This window comes from Colias philodice, chromosome 1, assembly GCF_061535455.1.
Source record: "Colias philodice isolate Cphi_HAF_F1 chromosome 1, ilColPhil1 Martin Lab GWU primary, whole genome shotgun sequence".
In the NCBI taxonomy this organism is placed as follows: domain Eukaryota; kingdom Metazoa; phylum Arthropoda; class Insecta; order Lepidoptera; family Pieridae; genus Colias; species Colias philodice.
This window is the reverse complement of record NC_143086.1, coordinates 13,256,160-13,282,628: the sequence shown is the minus strand read 5'-3', so window position 1 is coordinate 13,282,628 and position 26,469 is coordinate 13,256,160. Positions and strand designations below refer to the sequence as shown.

General features: G+C 31.8%; 1 protein-coding gene across 1 annotated transcript in view; it reads left to right on the top strand.

The window, feature by feature from the left end:
• path (solute carrier family 36 member pathetic) overlaps positions 1-22,355 on the top strand; it is a 37,321-nt gene extending 14,966 nt beyond the window's left edge. The window contains exons 2-9 of the mRNA XM_089697896.1: positions 5,993-6,041; positions 6,598-6,680; positions 7,657-7,728; positions 9,709-9,859; positions 10,389-10,510; positions 10,943-11,027; positions 19,314-19,801; positions 20,493-22,355. Of these exons, the coding sequence (XP_089554022.1) occupies positions 6,033-6,041; positions 6,598-6,680; positions 7,657-7,728; positions 9,709-9,859; positions 10,389-10,510; positions 10,943-11,027; positions 19,314-19,801; positions 20,493-20,898 (1,416 nt within the window). The 5' untranslated portion in view covers positions 5,993-6,032 and the 3' untranslated portion in view covers positions 20,899-22,355. The remainder of the gene's footprint in view (positions 1-5,992; positions 6,042-6,597; positions 6,681-7,656; positions 7,729-9,708; positions 9,860-10,388; positions 10,511-10,942; positions 11,028-19,313; positions 19,802-20,492) is intronic.
• Positions 22,356-26,469: the final 4,114 nt, after the last annotated feature.

Below are 26,469 nucleotides of genomic sequence, written 5' to 3'. Positions count from 1 at the left end.
TTGTGAGTAAATCATGCAGAATTTACCTTATTCTGTATGTATTTTCTTCGCGAAAGCTTTGAGGAGCTTTTACTATTTAAAATTATATTTTTTAAATGGATGCCCCTTAAAGTATAAATAAAGTAAAGTTAAGTCAAAATTCTTGCTAGTTTATTTTATTAAACCTTGTACCTATAGTATTATATCATCAGTGATTAAAACCAAGAAAACAATAATAGCAGCCAAAGTTGCATTTTTAAATGGGTTAAAACTCTGTTTCCCTTAAATCATTTTAACCAAGCCCCAGAAAATACGCATTGCTATAATGTTATAGGTGAGATTATTTCATTGTTATTTATTTTCCAATATTGTTAATCTCAATACTCGTTTATCCCAGTTTCATGGACACATGTCATTACGGTACCGCAAGCCGATAGTTGATCGAGCTTGTGTTTTGAATAACAAAATGTTACGGTCAGCGAGGTGAAGACACTTGAACTATAATATTGTGTTAAACACGTGTATTTTAAACTTTATTTATATTAAACGAATGTGTCAATTTTGCATTTTTAACCGACTTCATATGAAGTAAAATCAGATATAGTGATTTAGATTTTCTGTAGGAAGGAAAAGGTTTAGGTTTAGGTTGTCGTCCTATCCTAGCCTCGTAGTAGGACGGTGAGTTTGTAAACATAAAAGCTAAAAGAGTATATTTTGAAACCATTTGAGCAATACATTTTTATTCTAAGCCATCAATTATGCATTTTTTCATATACATATACTACGTTTTTATGTTGTCATCTACTTTAAAATACAATTTGATCCTTGCACTCATAGCTTTAGTAGGTACCTATATATTCATTTCAGAGATTTAAAATAAAGCTCCCTCTGATAATACTGATTGAAATCCTATCCGAAACAACCAGACTACTAAAAATGTGTCACCAAAATCAAAAGAAAGCATAGATTGGTATTTATTAACAACGATCCGAGACAATTAGGCCGAGCGCGTTTCTCTAAGGGCGCTTGTGCACTACAAGGAATTTTACTGTCCGGCATTCCGATTTTTTACGGTCCGGTGTGGCATGAAAAAACCGATGAATTGCTTGTGCACCTGTCCGTCTTTACTCGGATCAGTGCGGTACAGTTCAAGGAAGTTTGGCGGTATAATGCTATCATAAATGATTGTTTTTGCATTTTACAAGAAACGAGTAAAAAATATAGAAGGTGAAATATTATATTATTTCGTTATAATAAAAAGTAAAGTTCCGTAAGAGATTTAAAAAATGCGTGTTTCACTTATTTATTTTAATCGGTGACGAGGAGCTAAAGCTATTCCCACTTGAACTTTAACTTACCAACACTTACTTAGATAATAATTATAGGTCAATGCTTGGTCAATGTATATAAAATAACAATACCGACTTCTCAAATCTCATTGCCAACTAAAAGAAAGTAAAACAAGAGCTTGCTCTCAATTGGAATATGCAGTAAAAACAGTAAAATCCAAGCAAGTGGGCATTCGAAAACAATTATACCTACAGCGACTCGTAGACACAAAAAACCATCCGGAATAGGGAAAAGTAAAATGTCGGACAGTAAAATTACGTATAGTGCACAAGCTAGTATATAGATTAATGGCGTGCCATACCGGACCGTAAAAAATCGGAATGCCGGACCGTAAAATTCCTTGTAGTGGACAAACGCCCTTAGGGCGCTTGTGCACTACAAGGAATTTTACTGTCCGGCATTCCGATTTTTTACGGTCCGGTGTGGCATGAAAAAACCGATGAATTGCTTGTGCACCTGTCCGTCTTTACTCGGATCAGTGCGGTACAGTTCAAGGAAGTTTGGCGGTATAAACTATAATGCTGTCATAAATGATTGTTTTTGTATTTTACAAGAAACGAGTAAAAATATAGAAGGTGAAATATTATATTACTTCGTTATAATAAAAAGTAAAGTTCTGTAAGAGATTTAAAATGCGTGTTTCACTTATTTATTTTAATCGGTGACGAGGAGCTAATTAAGCTATTCCCACTTGAACTTTAACTTACCAACACTTACTTAGATAATAATTATAGGTCAATGCTTGGTCAATGTATATAAAATAACAATACCGACTTCTCAAATCTCATTGCCAACTAAAAGAAAGTAAAACAAGAGCTTGCTTTTAATTGGCATATGCAGTAAAAACAGTAAAATCCAAGCAAGTGGGCATTCGAAAACAATTATACCTACAGCGACTCGTAGACACAAAAAACCATCCGGAACAGGGAAAAGTAAAATGTCGGACAGTAAAATTACGTATAGTGCACAAGCTAGTATATAGATTAATGGCGTGCCATACCGGACCGTAAAAAATCGGAATGCCGGACCGTAAAATTCCTTGTAGTGGACAAACGCCCTTAAAGTGTAACACAGTAATTCATTCAACCTCGTAAGAATTAATGCACAATTGTACAAAATGTTTACTATAATGTTTGGATTATATGTGGATAATATTACATACAAGTAACTTTAATAAAATGATTTCAATTTCACTTAAGAACAGACTAGGCCGAGCGTTAATTTATCCATGTACACTCCTCTTTTCCTTACGACCTTAATATTTTAAAAGTTCTTTACACGCTTCATCCAAGAAAATAACTACAGAAAATCTATGCTCTTGTTTCTAGACTGCTCTTTACCTTTCATAATTTCCACTGAAATGCTCTATTTAACCATTACAAAGACTGCTAAAGGTATGTGTAACAAGACTCCTTAAGCCATCGTCTGAATACGAAATACAGTAACGGTATGGCTCTGTAGTTCAATAGAAAATTGTAACTCTTGACTGCGTTAGGTACAATTTTTCTAGGTCTTGTACCTTATCCATGATGATTGGTGGCCTAGTTAGTTAATTTCGCTTGTTTGGATTCAGATTATTAGGTCACTAGGAGACAAAAATTTAGCGCCACTCAACTCATACTTTTTAAAGAAAACATAATGTTCTTGTAGTTAACAGGTAAATTTATAAAATGGTACATTACGAGATGTTGGTATATGATGAGGACAGAGTTACTAATATTTTTTCAATGATATAATATTATGAGATAAGCCATAGATTTCTCCTAATTTACTTCGTGTCGAAAATATCTGTTAAGGGTGCGTATAAAGCAAAATTACCAATCTTCTATTAGATGATACGTGTAATATTCAAGACCAAATCTAAAAAATAAAATATATATCAAACTAGATGATATGTTCAACGATTCTGTTCAATCAAAAACATAAAATATTAAAATTGACTCGATAAAAAAAAATCACCAAGTTAGCTCTAATTTTCACACTTTTACGTTTTCTACTTGACATGGTAATACTTATTATGATTTTTTTTTCATAAACAATTATATTAAAACATTTGCAAGATATTTGTCAGAGCATTTTGTGTAAATTACTTTTAGTTTTGGTTTTATCTGTGATAAACCACTTTCGGCGCTCTTTTTTTCTCGAGATAAACGTTTGGTTTTGTCACGATAAAAGTGGTTTATCGCAGATAAAACCAAAACTAAAAGTAATTACACAAAATGCTCTGACAAATATCTTGCAAATGTTTTAATATAATTGTTTATGAAAAAAAAATCATAATAAGTATTACCATGTCAAGTAGAAAACGTAAAAGTGTGAAAATTAGAGCTAACTTGGTGATTTTTTTTTATCGAGTCAATTTTAATATTTTATGTTTTTGATTGAACAGAATCGTTGAACATATCATCTAGTTTGATATATATTTTATTTTTTAGATTTGGTCTTGAATATTACACGTATCATCTAATAGAAGATTGGTAATTTTGCTTTATACGCACCCTTAAGAAGAAGTTTTCATTTATAAAAACGAACCATTATGAACCAGATTGTAGCACTGCCATACATAATATTATGTTTTATAGTTATCCAGTTGCTAGTCTGTACAACGCAGTCTGTAGTTGACACTGACCGAGGTTTACAATGCAATAGCGAGAATTAATTAATTTGCAATAAACATAATACTGCAATATCTATACATACAATTTACATATTAAAATCAAAGAGGCCAGGTCTATTATTTCATACTTATTTTTGCACGCCTCATAAGCGAGGAATAGAACCCTTTCATTTTTCAGGGTCTGATTCGATGTGGTTTAATTGTTATTAAATAAACAAAAATAATAATTAATAAATATTTATTAAAAAAAAATTATGAGGCGTGCACTTTTGGATTTTCCAAATTATTTTTTTTTGCACCAATCAACTAGTTAGGTAACTAGCAAAAACAATTTTAAGTGTATTCGTCGCATATCATTATAAAACATACTGATAGCAAGATTATTTATGACTTAGAATCCATTCATAGTTACATTAAACAATGGATACCCTTGTAAATAGCTTAAATATTTACACAACAGTTATTCGCATCACGATATGCAAATAGATTAACCACATTTATACATAAGTTTATATAATCGTGGTCTAAGGCGGTGACCTTGTTCTTTACAGAATTTGGATAGGTATTATTACTTACAAGAAATTGCATCATCATAATGAAATAGAAATGAAGTAAGGTGTAGTTCTTGTAATCCTTTACATAATGTATGATAGGTATTTAGAAAGATTAAAGTAGATTTTGTGCAAGATCCTCACTAACAAGAAAATGTCAAGCGCTGAAAAAACATAGGTTCGCCTAATTGATAATAGAAAGATTATTATAGATGTCACGGCCTTCAAGTTATCTGAGGGCGTCGTCTAGTGTGTTACCATTTTACCAAAGCAGTATGTCTCAAAGCAGTATTCCAGTGTGGAAAACGACACAGCTTTCCTAAGGTTCTATTTAAACGCCATCACTTTCCCAGACTGGAAATAGGTAAAATATCTATAAGACATCATGGTTACACTCTTGGTATTTATATATTTTAAATTAAGATTTTAAATAAGCAATACTGATATTATGTAAAACTATACTCGACTTTGATCCTAAAAGGACATTTAGATAAAAAATATATTATGTAATTTGTTACTTAATTTATTAGCAATTAAGGAAAACCTGCAGATCATTCATTCATTTACAATTTAATCACTATATTGTATCTATACCTAATATAGAAGACATGACCTTTATGTTTAAAATAATATAACCGGCTGGTTTTCACAAAGTAGACACGTAATAAAATTTTATTTTTTTGTATTTCTTTATCGAAAATTAAGAACAGTTAATTGATAAAATTATATTACAAACTAGCGGTCCGCCCCGGCTTCGCCCGTGGTACATATTTACGTTTTCTCTACATAAAAACCATCCTCGTACTTCAAGGAATATAATAAAAAAAGAATTATCGAAATCGGTTTAGCCGTTCTCGAGTTATGCGCTTACCAACACATTTTGCGATTCATTTTTATATTATAAAGATTATGACAACGATTAACGATCAAAGAGTATTATAGATAGGTAAAACTATCTAGTATCAACATCAAATACAAATAAAAACTTTTAAAAAGTATCATACACGGTATCATACATGCTAGTCTAGATTATTAATTGTGTGCCAAATGTCAACTGTATAATCAATATATTATTCGAAACATTTATTTTTATATACATTATTTCTACGATATAAAAATAAGTCGGGTTTTCCTTCCTGACGCTATAACTCCAGAAGTGGCTTTCTATTAGCGTAAAGTTCAATAGAATAGATTATGAATGTATGAGATTGACGTAATCAATCGTCGCCGGCGTCGTAATCAAACGTCAATCTCATACATTCATAATCTATTCTATTGAACTTTACGCTAATAGAAAGCCACTTGTCTAGGGGGGCTGAACGCACGAACCGATTTCCATTCGTTGGAAAGGTCTCGGGCTCCGTGAGGTTTATAGCAAAGAAAAGGTGTCTCTGGTGGTGAAACGGAGTTCGCCGGGTTTTGCTAGTAACTAGTAAAAGTTTATTTGACCGATTGTCTGTGTGTTAGTTTATATATATTTGTATTTTTGTTGCAGAGAGCCACTATCATTGAGACGTTGGATCGAAGCCATCGAAATGACTAATGTAAGTTTAATTAAGAACTAACGAATTACCTTCTTTATAAAAACAGAACTTCAATAGAAAGATTGCTAAGTAGCTTTAAACCTAAGTACTTAATAACTGGTATTAACTATCTATTAGGATTCCGTACATATATACTTATCCAATGAATATGGGTTTAGTTTTTATTTTTCCTATCTGTCACTCTCTGACGGATAGAATCATAGTGGGACAGATAGAAAATTTAGAATCATTTTAAATTAAGAGCTTGATAAAAGTTCTGAACTGAAAATTCGACAAATAGTTATTGGGAAAAAGTAACTGGCCGACATCTGGCCGATAAGAAAGTTCGCACGCTCGCCGTACGACGTGCGTAACAATTTTTTTTTTACAATTTTTAGTGTGTCACGTGATTTCAACTGGTTTCAACCCGATCACTGACCTTTATTTCCTTAATATAATTAAATGTAATACCTAAATCGTCACTCTCGATATGCCATTAAAATAATCAATAATGTCACATTTCAAAAAAATAATCTTAATAAAGCAACAATTATTAATCTAAAGTGACTTTCTGTAGGATTCCAACGGCATCCCAGCTCCACAGGAGTTGGAAACTTTCATCCATCCAGATGAAAAGGGGAAGGAGCTAGAGGTTAAAAAGTAAGTGGCAAAAGTATCCCAATTTTTAATTTTATTTAAACTTAATGGATATTGACGTAAGAAAAAAATCATTAAAATGAAATGAAAATAAATATTTTTCATCATGAAATTTAATTAATGAAAATAAAATTTCATGATGAATATTATCTCCAAAACATTTATGGAAGAACCAAATATTGCGAAGTTTGCCACAGGTATGGGGATCGCAGAAGATGAAACATTTAAATACGCAATTTATAATGCACATTAAAAGGAAAACAGAACAAATCAGCACATTCATTGTTGACCTACATTTCCAGTTAATGCCTCGTTATGTTTACAAAGTACTGAATTAATACTGCTTAATGCATTTTAATACACTTAGTGAAGCATACTTGCTAGGCTTCGGAGTCATATTGTTGTTAGTATGGCCTCTTTTGGCCTAAAGCCACAAAACACGTGGCAAAGAACGCAGAACGGATTACCTACATGTTACCTACGCTTTTTTGACGACATTGCATTGTTATTGACATAATATTAGCATGTGTGTAGATATTTTACATATTATTACCATTATAATATGAGAATATGATATCGCGAGTGGGGTTAAATATGCAGACTTTATCAAACATTTGTGTAACAATGCGGTTTTGTATTGAAGCAGGAAACAGGGAAACTGTCTATTCTTTTACAAATAGAATGATTTAAACGATGTAGAAACTTACATTATTATAATACAACCATCAAGTTACTATATAAAAATAAGTCGGGTTTTCCTTCCTGACGCTATAACTCCAGAACGCACCAACCGATTTACACGGTTTTGCATTCGTTGGAAAGGTCTCGGGCTCCGTGAGGTTTATAGCAAAGAAAATGTGTCTCTGGTGGCGAAACGGAGTTCGCCCCGTTTTCTAGTTGTTTTATATGATCTCTGATAGTTTATTAAAAGTTTAAAAGTCTGGAAATAATATTCATTGTATTTTTATTATTATTCTAGATACAACCTAGCAGATGCAGAAGCAGGAGAGTATGATCCGTTTGCGGAAAGAAAATTGGAGAATCCAACTTCGTAAGTTATTTACTGTTCAAAGAAACCTAAAATTAATTATATCATTAAACTGCAGCAGTTACTAATGAATTGACAAACATACAAAGTTTGTTTTTAAATTAAAGTAAATATACTTAGTTATAATTTAATCAACAATAAATAATTAAATGGGTCATTGAATTGTTCACACGTGCCTTCTAATGTAGACACTGTTTTACCGAGAAAATAAGCATGGTAATTGATTGATATAATAAATAACGTAAAAATACTTTTATCGTTTTAATATAGAGTTTATTTTTATAGTAGGTATTAGTTTTTTTATTACTTATAGATCAGCGTAAAATGTATTTGAGTTTTCCTTCGTTTTCCTTATTAAGCTCGATATTAAAAACTCTATAGTTGTTATAAAAAAATATACTTATTTAAAAATCTTAAACTCTGGTTTGAACTTTGAATTCAGCGTTTCATAATATTAATCTCAGGTACAAACTATACAGCTACTATGTTATTATTCTGTGACTATAGTAAGAATAAATATATTATAGTAGGTATCTATTGATTACGAAAGACAAACAAGATCTAAAAATAATGACTAGGTAGTAGGTACCTAGGTACATAGAATTTGTCTGCAGTATTGGTATATCATAGACACATCTTAATTTCCTTGTAAGTCCATAATTTTCGTATAATCAGAATTCCACATTATTCAATATAAACATTTTCCTCATACATCATTGTATCGATTAAAACACGACTAAATATAGAATTGGATTATTTAACCAAAACTTCAACACATCATTTTTATAAGCTAGGTAACTACGTGTTTATTTTCTATTACATATCTTAACCTTTCTATGAATTGATTACGAACGATAACACACACAATCAATTTCAATAAGATTATTTCTGGGTAGGAAAAATTTAAAACACGTTTGCATCTATCTCATATCTAGGCGAAATCTTTGAATCCAGGCATTTCTCTAAAGATAAGGCTTTAACCTTGACACGGTGAGATAAAAGAACAAAACAAACAGAACCGTGTTTATTCTTTTGCTTTCAAAGAAATATATTCATTGTTAAATTGTAATACTTTACCACAGACTTTACTGTCATATTTTTACACGCTTTTTATTAGCTTCACCTGTATGTTTGTATGTTTGTTTGTAACCGACTTCTTTGCACGCGATTTTGACCCACTTTAAACGGCCAGATTTCGTTCAAACTTTGTAGATTTATTGAGGACCGATGACAATACACTAATTTGATTAAGCTATTATAAATAATCCAAACTAAAAAGTAGAAAATAAATTTATTTTCTATTTTTTAGTTCGGCTTTCTATAAAAAGCGTGTTTTTTAGTTTTTTTTAACTATTATTTTAACAACCGTGTATGCAACGTGCAAGTTATTTTTTTAACAATGTTATATTCGAAAGCTATGAAAAACTATCAGCTAACAATAAGACAAATAATTTTAATTAACGACTTATGTTTTCCATAAAAACATTATTGATAATAAAGGAGTGTTATTTTAGTTCATTAAAAAGAAAGCTTTTTAAAATGAAGTTTATAATTGAATGAAAATATCAACACAAACGTAGGTCTTTTATGTAGGTATACTGACCTCGCCTTAATGTTTAATTAATTACTCACGCCCGACTTAAAAATAGCATTGTATGAACCGCTTTATGCTAGTTTCTTCGGAATACTAAATATGCATATACCTAATTTTATTTACTTAATGATAGGTACTCACCAAAAAACTAAAATACATTCACAAAATAACTTTTATTAAAAAAAAAATAATTTCCTTATTTTAAAATCTCAATAAATCTTGGTTTAATATTCACTGGGCATGTTTATCTTTTGAACAATTCGGAAATAAAAACGTTTCGTAAATTCCATTAATATACAAATATAAAATTTTAAATTTCATTAATACAATTCTAATGAACGAGTGTTTCAATCCCTTTCGGTACTATTATTATTCCCTTTTATTTTCAGAAACATGGACACGCTCACGCATCTCCTCAAGGCATCCCTGGGTACTGGTATCCTGGCCATGCCAAAAGCGTTCAAAGCCGCGGGACTCATCTCCGGAATATTTTTCACTGTGCTAGTTGCAGTTGTGTGCACACACTGCTCTTATGTACTTGTAAGTGAAGAAATTAGAAAACCATAGTATAAAATAATATTTGTCTTTTAGTGATAACTGGTTATGTATAATTCTAATAGTTTATGGTGCTATGCGACTTATATTTTATGATGCTGATTGCGAATGTCAATTTTATTGCTGTTGCTATAATAATATATGTTCTACATACTCGACGATACGTGTACTTCGTTTTGCTAAAAGGTTTAAAGTTAAATAATTTGATGTAACAAAAGTTATTATCAGTTAGATTGAAAAGGTACCAATTTAACTGGAAACGATCCCACAGTCCTCTGTTACAAACGACAATGACTTGCAAAGGCCACAGTTTAAAGAAATGAAACCATAAAGACATACATAATTGCGCACAATTATTATTAATTTTGATAAAACATCTTTTTGGAAAACCCGCCTACATTGAACGAACAATATATTTTGCTTGCTATAATAATGGCTTTGCAACTGAATTTAAAAGCTTTATTTTTTATTGTGGTCGTATTTTGGCAAATCTACGATTTTAATGATTTTACAGATAAAATGCGCCCACGTGCTTTACAAGAAGACGAGAAAGCCGGCCATGAGTTTTCCAGAAGTGGCCGAAGCTGCGTTATTGCACGGACCGGAGTGGGGCAAGAAATGGGCTAATTCCTTTAGGTAACTTACCTAACCTTTATTTTATATTGAATATTTATATGAACAATATTGTTAACAATTTATTGAAAGTTGTTGTTTGCTTGAAAATTTTGAATTATTCCGAGAATCTATAATTCTTTGTCTTGTATTATAACTGAGTAGGTACCTTTTTTATGATAGACCGTACATATTCCTACTTCAAGGAAACGTTATCCTACTGATAAATTTACGCAAAAATACCTACCTGTATCGATTTAGATGAAATTTAGCACACTGATGGCTTAAAAGTGAAAATATTATCTGCCTATTGATTGAAGTCAGTTTTAATAATAAAACCAAACATTTTATGCTCTTCACATGATATAATATAGGAAATATTATATCAAGTATTCTTATTTCGCTAAATGCGGAATATTGTTTCAATTAAACATATAGATAATGTTATCTTTACAGGATATTCATTGTGGTGTGCCTCTTCATGACGTACTTTGGTACGTGTTCCGTGTATACTGTCATCATAGCGAAGAATATTGTGCAGGTAATTATACAAATAATATAGCATATTTCTAAAATACCTACAACTAAGGATAAATAAGGTAAGGATATATAGCATACTAGCTGCGCTTCGCGGTATTACTTAAGTGGCTCCGCTCCTGTTGGTCTTAGCGTAATGATATATAACCTTATAGCCTTCCTTGGGTTATCTAACACAGAAATAATTTTTCAAACAAACAAACTCTTCAGCTTTATAATATTAGTATAGATAACATTATAATATAAAAGGCATCTAGATGTTACATTAGTGATTAGTGTTATACTTATTCAGTTAGTTAAAAAGACGGACAAAAGTTATCATGAAATATTATTTATGGAGCACTATTCACAACGATAAAAAATATCTTCATATTGTACAAAAGTTACTTTATCGATTTTATAATATTAATGACTAGGTATATGCTATGTAAGGTGTACCTATATATTATGTTGTGGCCATATCGTAGATTTGCTCATTTCATGAATTAATGATCGATCATTTCGTGAAATGGTTGAATGTCTATTGGCCACATCATGATGTGGTTTGAGCAGATGATGATCAATGATAAGAAATCGTTTCTCGATATGGCTAACTAAAAGCGCGGTTTTTTCATGAAATGATCAAAATTATTTGATCATATCGTAAAATCTTAGAGCATCGTAAAATAGTTACATTAATTATTGGTAGAGGCGCTGCAAGCGCTGTGTTTATGTGATAAGATGGCGGCCGCTGGCGAAAATTTAAATTCAATTCGTTTAATTACAATATGAAGAAAGTCATAGGAAAGAACTTTGTTCTAACGTATGTATGACGTCATCATATCATTTTCGTGTTAATTTTTTTTCTCTCTTAAAATTTGCGATTAAAAAAATATTTTTTGTGGTAAGTACTTAACAAAAGCATAATGAAGATGTGTTTTTTATGTGAAATCTACATTTAATTATATCATAGCTTAATTATAAACCGTTACATTTAATTTATGAATCAAAAATTTCGGATATTCGAGTTTGAAACTTTTTTTGAAGTGAAAACTTCTTTAGCGGCGTTGGGTATAAAATCTTAAACTCGCGTCAGGACACGTGGCCTGATCGAAAAAGCGTAAGACGGATTTGTTTTTTTTTTTAGCCCTTATATTCCATGCGTAAGACGGATACCATTCCAAAATAGGTATCAAACATGCTGAACGTTAATAATCAAGTTTTCACTTCTGCCGGCACTCCCGGGACCCGGAGTGCAACCCGTCTTTTTTTTATAAAATATAGATTATGTAAGGGATAAAAATCAATAAACTTAAAGATTCAGAATAAATAAACAATTATACATCTGAAGTTTTTATTTATCATTATAAAAATCAACATCTAATAGGAAATATACAAAATGAAAATCATAATATGTACATATTATTATGTGTAGTTGTATAGAAGAAAGGATCGTATCATATTCTTGTTTTATTAAAAACTAGCGGTCCGCCCCGGCTTCGCCCGTGGTACATCGTACTTCAAGGAATATAATAAAAAAAAAGAATTATCGAAATCGGTCCACCCGTTCACGCGTGATGCCGTGACAACGCGAAACGGGTTTCATTTTTATATAATATATACTACCTAACCGCCCGCGGCTTCGCCCGCTTTGTCTAAAACCTAATAAATTATATACTAAAACCTTCCTCTTGAATCACTCTATCTATTACCGCTACCTATATAAAAAAAAAAACGCATCAAAATCCGTTGCGTAGTTTCAAAGATTTAAGCATACAAAGCGACATAGGGACAGAGAAAGCGACTTTGTTTTATACTATGTAGTGATAACGGAAAAAGTTTAACCAAGGATTGTAAGTAGACGTAATATAATATGTTATAGGTTAAAAGCTATAATATGACAGGCGTGCTCTCATCTTGTTTTTCTTAATATCTTCAGCTTCCACAGGAGTTCGGGAATAATCTCAACTGACAGAACACGTACAGAATTCCATTTAAAAATACTAGGGTTCCTGTAGGTGCCTATCAATCGGAACTATCCGAGGGATTTCTTTTTCTTTAATTTTCCGTGTTCCTCAAATCAATTTTCGTTCTGCAGCGGTATCCCGATAGGTAGGCGTTTAAGTCTTTTATGTATTACTTAAAAAGACTATAAACGCAGACCAACGGGATGCCGCCACCCACTGCGGTAGCGAATAGCTCCAGTTTCAATAGGCTATTAACGTGAAATTGGTCCTGGTTTGAACTGCATAGTAGTAAAAATTCACAAGATGGCTCCCACGTGGTTGGGGCTCAGAGGTCGTGTCACAAGTCCAAGTAGGGGTCCCGTTACAGACTGCAATAACTTGAACCCATACGTGGATATGTGAACGCCAACAGAGCATGTCTTATGGCATGAGGTCAGGTTATTTATTTTCAAAATTATTAAATACATATATAAACAAAATGGTAACATGTCATCTTAGTTTTAACAAAATTAGAAAAGTAAATTGGATTAAAACTACAAGAAATTACAAAAACAGAGCTTATGTATTTTAATAATTTATTCAATATTAAATATTTTACATATATGTAGGTATTTTTAGAACAGTACCTATTTGATTGCTTTTTTACTCCAATGTGCAGGAAGTATACTTTGGTGATTTTTTTATACTCTGGGAACACAGCACAGGCATGTAAGTGCGTAATTCACAACTTTTATATAGACATTATATCATAAATCATTCTTAAAATGTAATTTAAAAACCTTTATATGTCCCAGCTAAACTCTTTTATTATTCCGTTCGCCAAAATATACTTAAAAAATTAACGAATTTTAAAAGTAATACATCTCAACGAAAAGAATATTATTGTAATCAATAAAAAATCTTTCAAATGTAAAATCGACAAAAACAATGATGCTGCAGAAACGTGAGAGATTACGACAGCTTAAAATTTTCATGGAAATGACAACTATGTATATATTTTGGGCCCTCTTCACAATGCGCAGCGTTGGCCCAACAAGTGATCGTCAATGTTTGCCACCGCTACGGCGATTGTGAAATAAACATCTACAATGACGGCCGATCATAGGCATTTAGGCCCTCTACATTATCGTGATTGCCTCTACTCGCCCAACGCTGCCCATTGTGAAGAGAGCACACACAGGGGTACATCTATACTCTGTACTAATATTATAAAGAGGAAAGGTTTGTAATTATGTATGTATGTATGTTTGGTTTTCACGCATAAACTACTGGACCGATTTAAAAATTCTTTCACCACTAGAAAGCTGCATCTTCACTGAGCAATATAGGCTAGGTTTTATCCCGGAAATCCCACGGGAACGGGAACTATGCGGGATTTTCTTTGAAAACGCGGGCTAGGCCGCAGGTGGAAAGCTAGTTATAATATGCGTTTATTTGTTGTATTGAAAAAACCAGCATCGCAAATAATTTTCAAGTCTGTATGTAGAAATGTATAGAAAAATAATTAGGTATTAAGTATGCCTACGCGAGAAAAATATTTTTCACCTTGTTATATTTATGATTAATATATCTATTATTGATATATTGGTTATAAACGTTACTTTAGACCAGAGCTGATAAGTTTTGACAAAAAAAACCTACAAAAAAAATCGCAGTAGGATGAAACCCATTAGAAAAGGAGGAAAGATGAAAATGTAAGGAAAAATAAATTCGGTCAATCCGAGTTCGGGAAGTGGGAGGGGGGAGCTTTTAAGATAAAAAATGGTCTCTCTCGATTTTCGACAAAACTACAAGTCCTTCGGAAAAAAGTTCAATGGCAAAGTTGTAGGTAATTAAAAGATCTACATACAACTTTTGTACTAAAACAATTTTTTCACACAACCTCAAAATTTAGGTGTGTTAAAAATTGTGAATTCAAAAAACCAAAAACTTGGTTTTTTGAATTCACAATTTTTATCTACTTCAAAATTTATTTATTTTTCTACGAAATTTGGTGGAAACTTACTTTATTATATGCCAAATACACTGTAATTTATTTGAATGAAAATATTTATTTTTTATTATTATTATGCCTTATTTTGAATTAATACCAAAAAAACAACTTAATTTTCAATCGAAAACTCACCCGTAAAAATATCAGCTTTTTTCATAAGCTTGGGGAGCCTTTTGTTCATTGAAATCTCTACTTTCATATGGTGTAGAAAAAAATAAACATTACCATAGTAAATGTTCTCAGGAAATGCATACAAACAATGTGATAATGAGCTTTTACTAAATCAGGCACACTTCTCGAACTCTATATCTTCTCTTGTATCGGCTTTTCGGTAATATATGTATTTCATAAAAAAAAAATTATCTGTTCTAAGTATAATATTTTACAGCACACTCAAAAGCAAAATGATTTCGATAAAAACATTTCAGGTAGTTTGAGAAATTTGCCTGATTTAGTAATAGCTCATTGTTGAGTTATTTTTGTGTTTAGGGGATGTTTGGTCATTGCAATTTGTCTGACTGATTAAATATGACATCGTAATAGTTATCTTAATAACATATCAAAAAATCAGACATTTAAGAATAAATTAAGTTCATTTATTAGAGCTTTTTTTTGTTTTGGCTCAGGTGGCGCAGGTGTCACCAGTAGAACTCCACTAACATTCAGATATCAAAAAGTACACTAGAGACTACTGTGAACCGAAACTTATAAGCTTTAGAAAATAAGTTGTTTCTTACGGCTCTGGGATCTTACTCTAATCGTTTCAGACCTAAGTATTTTTGAGATTGAATTTATCATCAAGATTAAAAACATAAAAATGGCCCGGTCATATAAATTTATTTTTCTGAGAAAATAATGAGAATAAGGATTTAAGAGGTTTTTTTCATCCTTTAAATACCTAGTTACGTTGCGGTTGTAATAAAAACATAGATATTATGAAAAATATGAAGGAATCGGGATGCAACATGATTTTGTAATCAAATTATTGAGATCGCATATAACATTTATTCATCGTAGCCACATGGAAATTGATACAGATATTATGTATTTTTATATTATTAATTTAAATGTGAAATTTTAACCCTAATTAAGTTGTAAATTATTTTCCTAACTTCAATAGACATTTAGATAATAGTGTTCAGTAGCAAATATTCGTGAAAAAGAAATATTATCTTGATCCGATTCAGGTTTCCCAAACTAACAACCTTTATCCAAACAACGATTATCGTATTACCCCGACCTATTACCTACTACTACTTGAGTTCTTTTAACGATAATTAATGTTTGATTATTTTGTAATTGATTTTCATATGTTAATTATTTTATACTAGCTTGCGCCCCCGTCCGCGCGGATGTCGGTCTTCGCGTGGATGGTTTATTTCTTAATTTTGAGTAACTGACAAGGACATTTTATAAATATCTATTGGACTCTAATTCGGCTAGGCCTATAATAATTTTATTAAGGAGATCACTCTATTAAGCTACTGCTGTTGAGCTCGCGTTCTGTACTAAGATAATTCACATCTTTTCGTTCATAGCTTCTTTACTACTTATCAGAATAATGTTGGTTATGACTTATGAGCTATAAAGCTTGTCACCAAATTTAGTATTGCGCCTTCTAGCGGATAAAAAGTTCTATGTTAATATAAAATTAAAATAAATATATTGTGTTTGGTATCACTTGAAAGAGCTTCATGAGTATTTTATGCTTGTACGTAATTATTAGTTCATCAATTTAACTTTTGTTAATATTATGCGCCACAAATAAACTTTAACACCAAAATAGTACTAATAATAAAAAGTAAAAGAACTAAAACCCAACTAGTTACGACAAAAAACGGCGCTGAAAAAGTATGAAACAAGATTTTCAGAATACTGAACTGAATAAAATTGCTAATGTAGTTGCAAGTAAATGGACACAGTAGACTCTACCAAGAACCCTTCGTTGTAAATTGACAATAATGTCATACAATACTATTCTGAAGTAAGTAGGTATGCAATATTGGAATATTGCATACTTCAGAATAGTATTGTAGATAGTTATTCACAGTGGACTGTGTAGAGGCGTAGTCACACGTTAACAGCTATATACCGTAGCACTGACATCGTGTGACTGCGGTTTTCCAAACATGAAAATTTATCTCTACATAGTGGATTATTGCATACTTCAGAATAGTATTGTATGACATTATTGTCAATTTACAACGAAGGCATCTTGGTAGAGTCAACTACACTATTTGTTCAGTTCAGTATTCTGAAAATCTTGCTTTATACTTTTTCAGCGCCGTTTATTGTCGTAGTGGGGTTTTTATTTTACTTAACCTAGCACTACGCGATGTAGCTATAATATGTAAACTAATTATGCAAGCCTATTTTTGTGCTAACAAAATCAGATTAACATAATATGGTCCAGTGATGCTGATTGGAAATTGTGGAAAATGAGACAAAACAGGGAAGTGAAAAGGTTTACTCACAAGCTGCTCGTCTGCTTTCTTCCTGAGTTACAACGACACTTTCACACGATCACTTGACGAATTTATTTGCTTGTAAATAAGTAATACAAGAATTACTGAATATAGGGATTTCCTCGTGAAAATCCTACCGGCGCAAGTCAAGTTCGAGCGACCTACGAAATCGCTTAAATGGATTTAATTAATGTCTGTACAATAAGATGGTTAGTGTGTAACTGATTTATTCTATGTTTAAACAGTACCACGATCTGGAGATCGCGTCTTCTTAGAAATTATTAGGGATGTTGTCGCGACGGTTGAGTGGACGATTCTCCGTAATCACTTCCTTACAAATCATAACTATTGCAACAAAGTTGTTGTTAAAGCATTCATTGTTGTTTTATTTAGATAAACTACAAAAATATGGATTCAGCAGATTTTGGATGTAGGTATAACTAGTTATATAGTTAACTAGGTTTCCGCCCGCGGCTTCGCCCGCACAGTCAAAGAAAAACCCGCATAGTTCCTGTTCCCGTGGGATTTCCGGGATTGCGTCATTTTCCCGGGATAAAAAGTAGCCTATGTCCTTTCTCGGGTATCAAAATATCTCCATACCAAATTTCATGATAATTGGTTCAGTAGTTTAGGCGTGATTGAGTAACAGACAGACAGACAGAGTTACTTTCGCATTTATAATATTAACTAGCTTTGCGCCCGCGGCTTCGCCCGCGTTTTCAGAGAAAAACCCGTTCCCGTAGGATTTCCGGGATAAAACCTATCCTATGTCCTTTCTCGGGTATCAAAATATCTCTGTACCAAATTTCATGCAAATTGGTTCAGTAGTTCAGGCGTGATTGAGTAACAGACAGACAGACAGAGTTACTTTCGCATTTATAATATTATATATTATATATATATATATATATATATATATATATTATATATTATAGTATGGATAGTATGGAAGTATGGATAATAATAATAAGAGCAATCAATTTTTACCCTTTTTCAACATTCCGCAATTTTTTTTAAACTTTAGAAGTTAAAAGTTACTTGAAGAAAGTATGACGTATAATTACTGTTATATTTCGAATATTTATCGGTCAAATTATTAATTGATGGTCTTTAAAGTTTCAGTCATTCATTCAGTCATTCATAAGCTAACAACTCAATAGTCGTTTATGCAGATTTTAACTATATCTGCCTCACAATAAGCTCATTTCCAAACGACGATGAATTAGCACAGATCCGTGTTCCAACAGACAACGGTGTTCCGACAGACGAGGGTTTAAACTTTGAAGTCTAACCTAACCTAACTGTTTTCTATTGCAAAAATCTGCAAAAATCATTCCCTTCTGGCATTCGCCGGCGGAAAAATTCTTAAAATATTCCGAATTTATTAATATTTTATGGACTCTCTATATGTATTTTATACGATCTGGCCAAATGTGGATGACCAAATCGTGAAACCTTCGTGAAACATTGACGTTTTAACGATCTGATCAAACTATGATGGCTATTTCATGAAATGCGACCATTTCGTGAAAAAATGATCAATCATTTCATGAAATGAGCTAATCTACGATATGGCCACGACATATACACAAGTTTACAAAAAGTATCATTTTAATACAAATAAACGAAAATCACCTGTAACCTGTACACCGTAAAGTGTGTCCTGTACCCCTTGGCAATGGACAAATTTATTTTACTTCTATTCGAATCTGAGGCAACATTTTAATACAAAATTTAATATGTAAAACATTAACTCATACATAATAGCAACTTTTCCGCCAACCTTGCAGTTCTACGACGTAACGACAAACATACTATAGCTATGTAAATGTAACCATAAATACACTAGCTAAGTAAAATTTAATTTAAAACATCTTTCTCTGCAGGTAATCCCACCGACCATGGTAGACCCAACAGACGGTGCAGTGATTCGCGTGATCATACTCATCTTACTGGTTCCTCTGATCATAATGGTGTGGATCAAAAACCTCAAGTACCTGGCTCCAGTGTCCATGGTTGCTAACTTCTTCATGGGTCTCGGTCTCGGAATCACTTTCTACTTCTTAGTAGGCACCGGGGAACTTAACTTCGAAAAGGTCTCATTTATCAAAGCACCAATGGAATGGCCCGAATTCTTCTCCCTAACTATTTTTGCCATGGAAGCTATCGGAGTAGTTATGCCGTTGGAGAATTCTATGAAGACCCCGAAATCTATGCTCGGCTTTTGCGGAGTTTTAAACAAGGGCATGTCTGGTGTCACCCTTGTGTACATTCTGCTGGGTTTCCTGGGATACCTGCGGTATGGTGAAAATGTCGAAGACTCCATCACTCTGAATCTGGAGCCACATCCCAATGACCCTCAAGTTTATGAAGTGTAAGTATGAGAAATATATACAATGTTGCTCGCTCATGGGCTTGTAACCGGCCGTAATATTCTGAATATTCATGAAGAAATATCGAAAATAAACTTCAAAAGTCTCAAAAGTCTATCTATAATGTTTTTCATGTTATTCAATTTTTAATTTTTTGTAGACTTGCTTTCTATTTTTTGACACATCTTCGAAATTTACTGGTTGATTTTGATTCTGTTTATTATATCCAAAAGCTTATGAGTTATTTTAACAGGTTAATTAACATTTTTACTAAAAATTATCGACTATGAAAAAAAAGACGGAATCGAAGTCATTTTTTCGGTAAAAAATTGTGTATTTATTTTTTAAAAAACTAGTATAAGTCCAAAAATTATCCCTTAGGACGACTTTTTTAATCATTATTTGTAATCCCCCTTTTGAAGTTTATTTTCGATATTTCTTATGAATATAAAGAATATTACGGGCGGTCACATGCGCATGAGCGACATTGTACATAGTTAAAAATATTATTTAAAGCATACAATTTTGGATAAGTACTTATCTCTAAATGTGTGTGAAAAGTGATAGTTAATGTTATTATTGACTTTTAAATATTTCTTACCGTCTATTTAGTTGCTTATAGTCTGCCAAATTAAAAAAAAAACCTTTCTATCTTCAAAAAATTGTATTATTCACACGTAAATTTTATTTCAGGCTCGCCCAGGTCGTAAAGGTGAGTATCGCGGTAGCGGTGTACTGCACGTTCGGTCTCCAATTCTTCGTGTGCATCGAGATCATGTGGAACAGCATCAAGGAGAAGTTCACCAGCCGGCCCAACTTCGCCGACTACGTTATGCGCACCATCATGGTGACCCTCTGTGTCCTCTTAGCGGTTGCCTTCCCCACTATCGGCCCCCTCATGGGAGTCATCGGTGCCTTCTGCTTCTCCCTCCTCGGTCTCATCGCCCCCGCCTTCATAGAAATCGTGACCTACTGGGACATCGGCTTCGGGACCTGCAAATACCTCATCTGGAAGAACGTCCTCGTCCTCCTGTTCGGCCTCTTCGCCCTCATATTCGGCACCAAAACTGCCATCCAGGGCATCATCAGCTCGGCATAACGTCTCACTTCTTCGACCAAATAGGATAATGTTTAATGTGTGATAGTTAGTAGATACGATTTTACTCGCTGACGCACCGAGGTCGGCGACGCTATGAGCAGTGGTGCTATTATTTCTTTTTAGACACTTTGATTGGTCTTTTTAGCGCGGTTGAACCTCGTTTGTAAACCTATTAAGTATTTTATTTGGGCCAGTCAGTATGGTACTAACTATATTTTGTGAAATGAGAAATAGCATGATCTGTGTGTAGAACGTAAGTAACGTGTTAACATTTTCTAAAAGCATTCCGAAACGTAGGTACAATGGTGGGGTGAATTAGCTGTGCAGATTATATTAAGTGCTTAAATGCCGTTAAGTATGGTGATTTTAAATGTTATTAACTATCTTGATGAGAAAGTTTTTAATAGGTACTATACATTTTATGAATATCGAATTGTTGTAAGATTTTATATAATTACTTAGACATAATTCGCACTTGCGCTACAGCTAAATTATTATAATTAGTATTACCGTCATTTTGTGTAACTTTGTGTGTTAATTGGGTTTTCGTGATTTGTAAAATAACACAGACGCATTGTCTGTGATTAATAAAACAAAACTGATATTATTACACAAAGTTACCCAAAACAACTGTACCTTTTTTAATTGCACTTATTGGTACATAAAGTAATTTATTGGTTAATAGGAAAGTAAAAGTGCAAATATTTGGTATTATTTGTAGATTTTTTTAAGATACCTTTAAGATTTCCATTCACATTGACTAACTATATTCATCGAATCGAATCGCACATTGTTTATTTTTACAGTTGTAATAAGCGAAGTTAATAAGTTGTTTTTTTTTTATAAAATTGAACAAAAACAAAAAGACAGGATTTTATAGGAATTAAATTATATTTAGGTAATATTGTAAATGCATTTAATATTTAAAATTGTGAAAACTAAATCTTTTAGTGCATAATATCAATGAATGTGAATTTTATTATTGTGATACAATTGGTGCAATCTGGAGATAAATCAGGCGTGGCGTTTTACCCTGTTTTGATTCTTGCTATATTTATATAGGAGTAATAATACTTTTGAGGTCCATACTGGTAGTCATATTGAATTTTATACATATATCGAAGCTTATATACAAAAAAGAGTAAATGATTAATTATTATTACAGTACCATATCTATTTTTCCATGACAAGATGAAATTTTAAACAGGATCGGTCTCGTGCCTTGAATTAAAAAGGTTTTGATAACATTGTATACATATATTATACAAGTGTTAATAGAATATTAAGTATTATGTTAATATAATGAAGTTCCTAAGCTAAATTGTATGAATTTTGTATTTATTTTTAATTCTAATAAGTTGGAGATGCCATTTACTGAATATTGCATGAAATTATTATAATTTTTCAACAATATTTAAAGGGGCATTGTATTATGCAAATACAAAGCTTGTACGATACAGTTTGTTTTATTTTGTACACCCTTCGAGTTCGACCCGGAATACAACAAAGATACGAAATACTACATTTGGAGAGTACAGGCACAATCCTGCCAAAACTTATTAACAAAGCATAGGTATAACTACTGTTTTACTTGGTCTATCTTCCCTGTTCCCATTAAATTTCATTATTTTGTCTGATTTCATCTGAATCCAACCCAACCATAGTATATATTTGTAATTCATCATAATTCAAAGGAAATTAAAACTATAGGATGAATATAGGGCAATAAATAAAAAGAATGTGGCGAAATTATATTTTATTTAAACAATACTGGCAACACTTCCAAGAAAGCTCACCGAATTTTACGAGAATCTCAAAAACTTATCTAATAATATCATCTTGTATGGCCGGTATATGTGGAAACAACTTTGTGCAATTATACACAAGTGTACTCAATGGTTATACAATACAAATAATATAAATAAAACTTAAAATACCTTAACTAAATACATAGAATTACAGGTTAAAATAGCAAGTAAAAAAACGAAAGAAATTTACAACTAAACATGTACACTACTTCGAAATCATGCAATCATCGATATATATAAGTAATGAAATAAAAACAAATTTAAATGGCTTACAAGTTGCGATGCAAGTTATTTATTTACAAATAAAACCCGACACGTAATTTCTATACACTATAACACTGGTAAAATGCACCGTCAAGGACGACAACCATGTTGATTTATAAATGCCAGTGCAAAAAATATATTTATACAAATTCGCAGTACATACTGCGTTCACCAGCAAAGAAAACCGATACAAAATTGGCGTGAGAGGATTGCTTTGAGAAGCTTATGTAGGTATTTTGTATCAAATGTGTTGTGGCATAGAGATGAAAATGAGATAGCCAAATGCCACATAACGAAAGGCAAATAAATTCCCATTCATTTGTTTACATTGTTTTATTTTCACCCATCATTGGCCATTAAATTTAATTTTATAAAATTGCCAGATGTATCGCTTTTAGATGGTACCTGCCTACTGAACTTTTCATAAAATATAAAAAAGTTGTTTGATTGATGTTTATTCGTCCAACTTAAAATGAGAATAGACATCCTCTGTTTCTCCGTTCAAAATAAATGAGCTTTCTCACAAGAAACCTTATATTCTGCGCACACAATAACGAGATTTTTTGTAACTCTTTTAGTAATTTAATATGATTCAATCAAACTTCTTTTCTACTTTTACATACTTATGGATTTCTCTTTACAATATGTTTCTAATCTTCAAAATAACTATAACACGCTGTACGCTCTAGATATTCTTATGTTCTATTGATACACTTGAAACCTGTAAGTAAGAAGGATTTGGCGAAAAGTTTACAGTAACGACTCTGAACTCTATTCTATTATAGTATGGTTTATAATATGTATATCAATTTGACTAAGCGTCAAAAAGTTAGGATCTCGCGGAGCCTACACAACATTCCGACGCGTAAATAAATAGAAGGCAAGTAGTAACGAGAGTAAAATGCGACATACCAAAAAGAGCTGCCTCTATCCTATGGAAGCCTTTATATTGCTCATGTAACAGTGAAACATTACGCATCGAAATCGTTGCGCAGCTCCAAATACTCAAGGAATTTAGATTTAAAACATTGCTTATATTCACATAGGCACTATTCTCACTGTTTCATCGTGGAAGTCACTAAAATTACATACGTAGACCGAATAACTATCTGTAATTCATAATATAAGATTTTACGAGTACAGTACACTAAAATTGACTCAATTATGCGACTGTATTGATACAACTAAAAAAATATCTCGAACGAAATAAATACATCGAATATAACAATATGTACAAATATTTTCTGGGCTAAAATATAAAGAAATCTTGACTTCGTTACGGATAAATATCCATTGTTTTGAGACAACGCTTAAAATAAATCACGTAGATAGTAGATAAATATATAAAAACCCATTTTTCATTGCAATAATCGATGTTAATATCCAGATGAAATTTAAGTATAATTTTGATAAATAAATAATACAATTTCATGCTACTTCTTATATTTTATGAACACTTAAATTTCAATTGCTCACTTTATCGAAGGAGAAGTCCTTAGTGCTATTATATTAAGTTCTATTTTAACAATTTCACTTGCAGCCTACATCTAGAAGAAACTGCTCAACATCGTAATATAATATGGAATTACCTTTAGTTACATAGAATAGCACACGGTACATCTTCATCTAAGAGAAGTCAAAATACATAGAGTAGTTTTAATTGATATCTTACAGAAGGGAATTTTAAGAAAGCTATCGCATACGTGCATACACAAGTAATTCAAGCAAGGAGTGGTCTAACATATTTTACATAATTTGTAATATGATTTGTCAAATAATATAATATATAGGGTAGGTATATAACGCGATTTGTTTTAGAAAGAAGCGTAGCTACTTTTAGTGGAATCTTATATGAAGGTCCCTAACGAAAATTTGCTCCAACATTGTAACATTGAATGAAAACCGAATTATCATAGAGATTGTATGCCTCACGCTATGCCCATTTAGCAATAAGAAGTATTATTTTATAGTAAAGAAATGGAAATATACGGTACGGTGCACATTATAACTCTCTTTATACTATGTACGGTGTTCAGAAACTACGAAAATTATGGTTACGACCATAGCTTGGTTTACAAGAATATTGAGGTACCTACCTAATAGAATTTTAGTGTAGGTATCTGTAAAACAAAATGGTCTCAACGTCCTGTAACTAAATTTTTAAATTTAACGTCTGTCTCAGGAAGATGTCTAATTTCAATTTCTTTTATACAATTTTTAATTTACAACGCCTCTACGATATTTTTTAGTTATTACCGACTTTAATCTATGATATTAATTTCATCGTTCAAATGTTTCATACAAATGGAATTAATTTTTAATATGTAATCATTATTGATTATAAGATATTATTTTCTAATTTTAATAAAAATTGGACTTGTCCCTCTTCAGACATAAAATGGCACAACTATTTAATGAAATTTGGACGTTGCATAAATTTAAATACAATCGACGCAATTTTTATATTTCCTCCGCAATTTGCGAAATTAATATTTTATTATAACTACTAATAAAGAACCGTTTAATTTTGCTATAAACACTACAAAAGTCATTTCATATATGAAAACGAACTATGAGATTTAATCTATTAGGTAGTTACATATAAATCTTTCAAGAGAATTTTTCCAGTTATCAACTTAACTGTAACCAATTACTAAAACGTAGAAATGTTTATTCTCATAAATGTTACCACCTATTTCTAGTGAATTTCAGGATTACTAAATATTACTATATTTAAAATTGAGATTCCGATATTTACATCATTTTTTTATAACCTAAAAAAAAAACAAAATTCTCAGATCAAGCAAACGAAACCATATCAAAATTCATATTCACGTAAAAAATATATCCAATTATGAGCAAAAATCCTTAATATTCATAGGTACATAAAGTAATAAGATACGAAAATAATATTCGAGGTGGACTCTTGTATCGAGTTGTCATAAAAAGTTAATAAAATAAATTACTGTGAGCATCATATCGACCTTAGGCCGAATATACATGTACTACACCTAAGCCATTACATCGAATATGTGATACTATATCTAAGCTTGCATAATATATTTAAAATCATATCCATTCCGCTTGGATCTCCTTATTTGGATATTCGAAAATAAGTCAAACTATAGAGCAGAGTTTCAAGCTTTCTGCAGTTACAATTTGCAGGCATTCTGCAGACAACATTGGCGTGTCAAGAAGAAAATAATTTCAGAGGGAAAATGAAGTAAGTATGAAAATGACAAAAGTATTGAAAAATACAAGCTATTCTCAAAATGAAATACCCATATTTAATGGTATTCTGACATTATGAGATCTCTTCTATCTGATGTTATTATTATCTTTTTTATTTCACATGGTTGACACCAAATTGCCAAAGTACACTGAACAGTATACTGTTAGTAAACACTGGTTTGATCTTCTTAAGTCTATAATAATCAGAATGATAGAAGGAAAATGAAGTGATTAAAGACGTTTGTAATAGTTAGAAGTAGAAAATTTA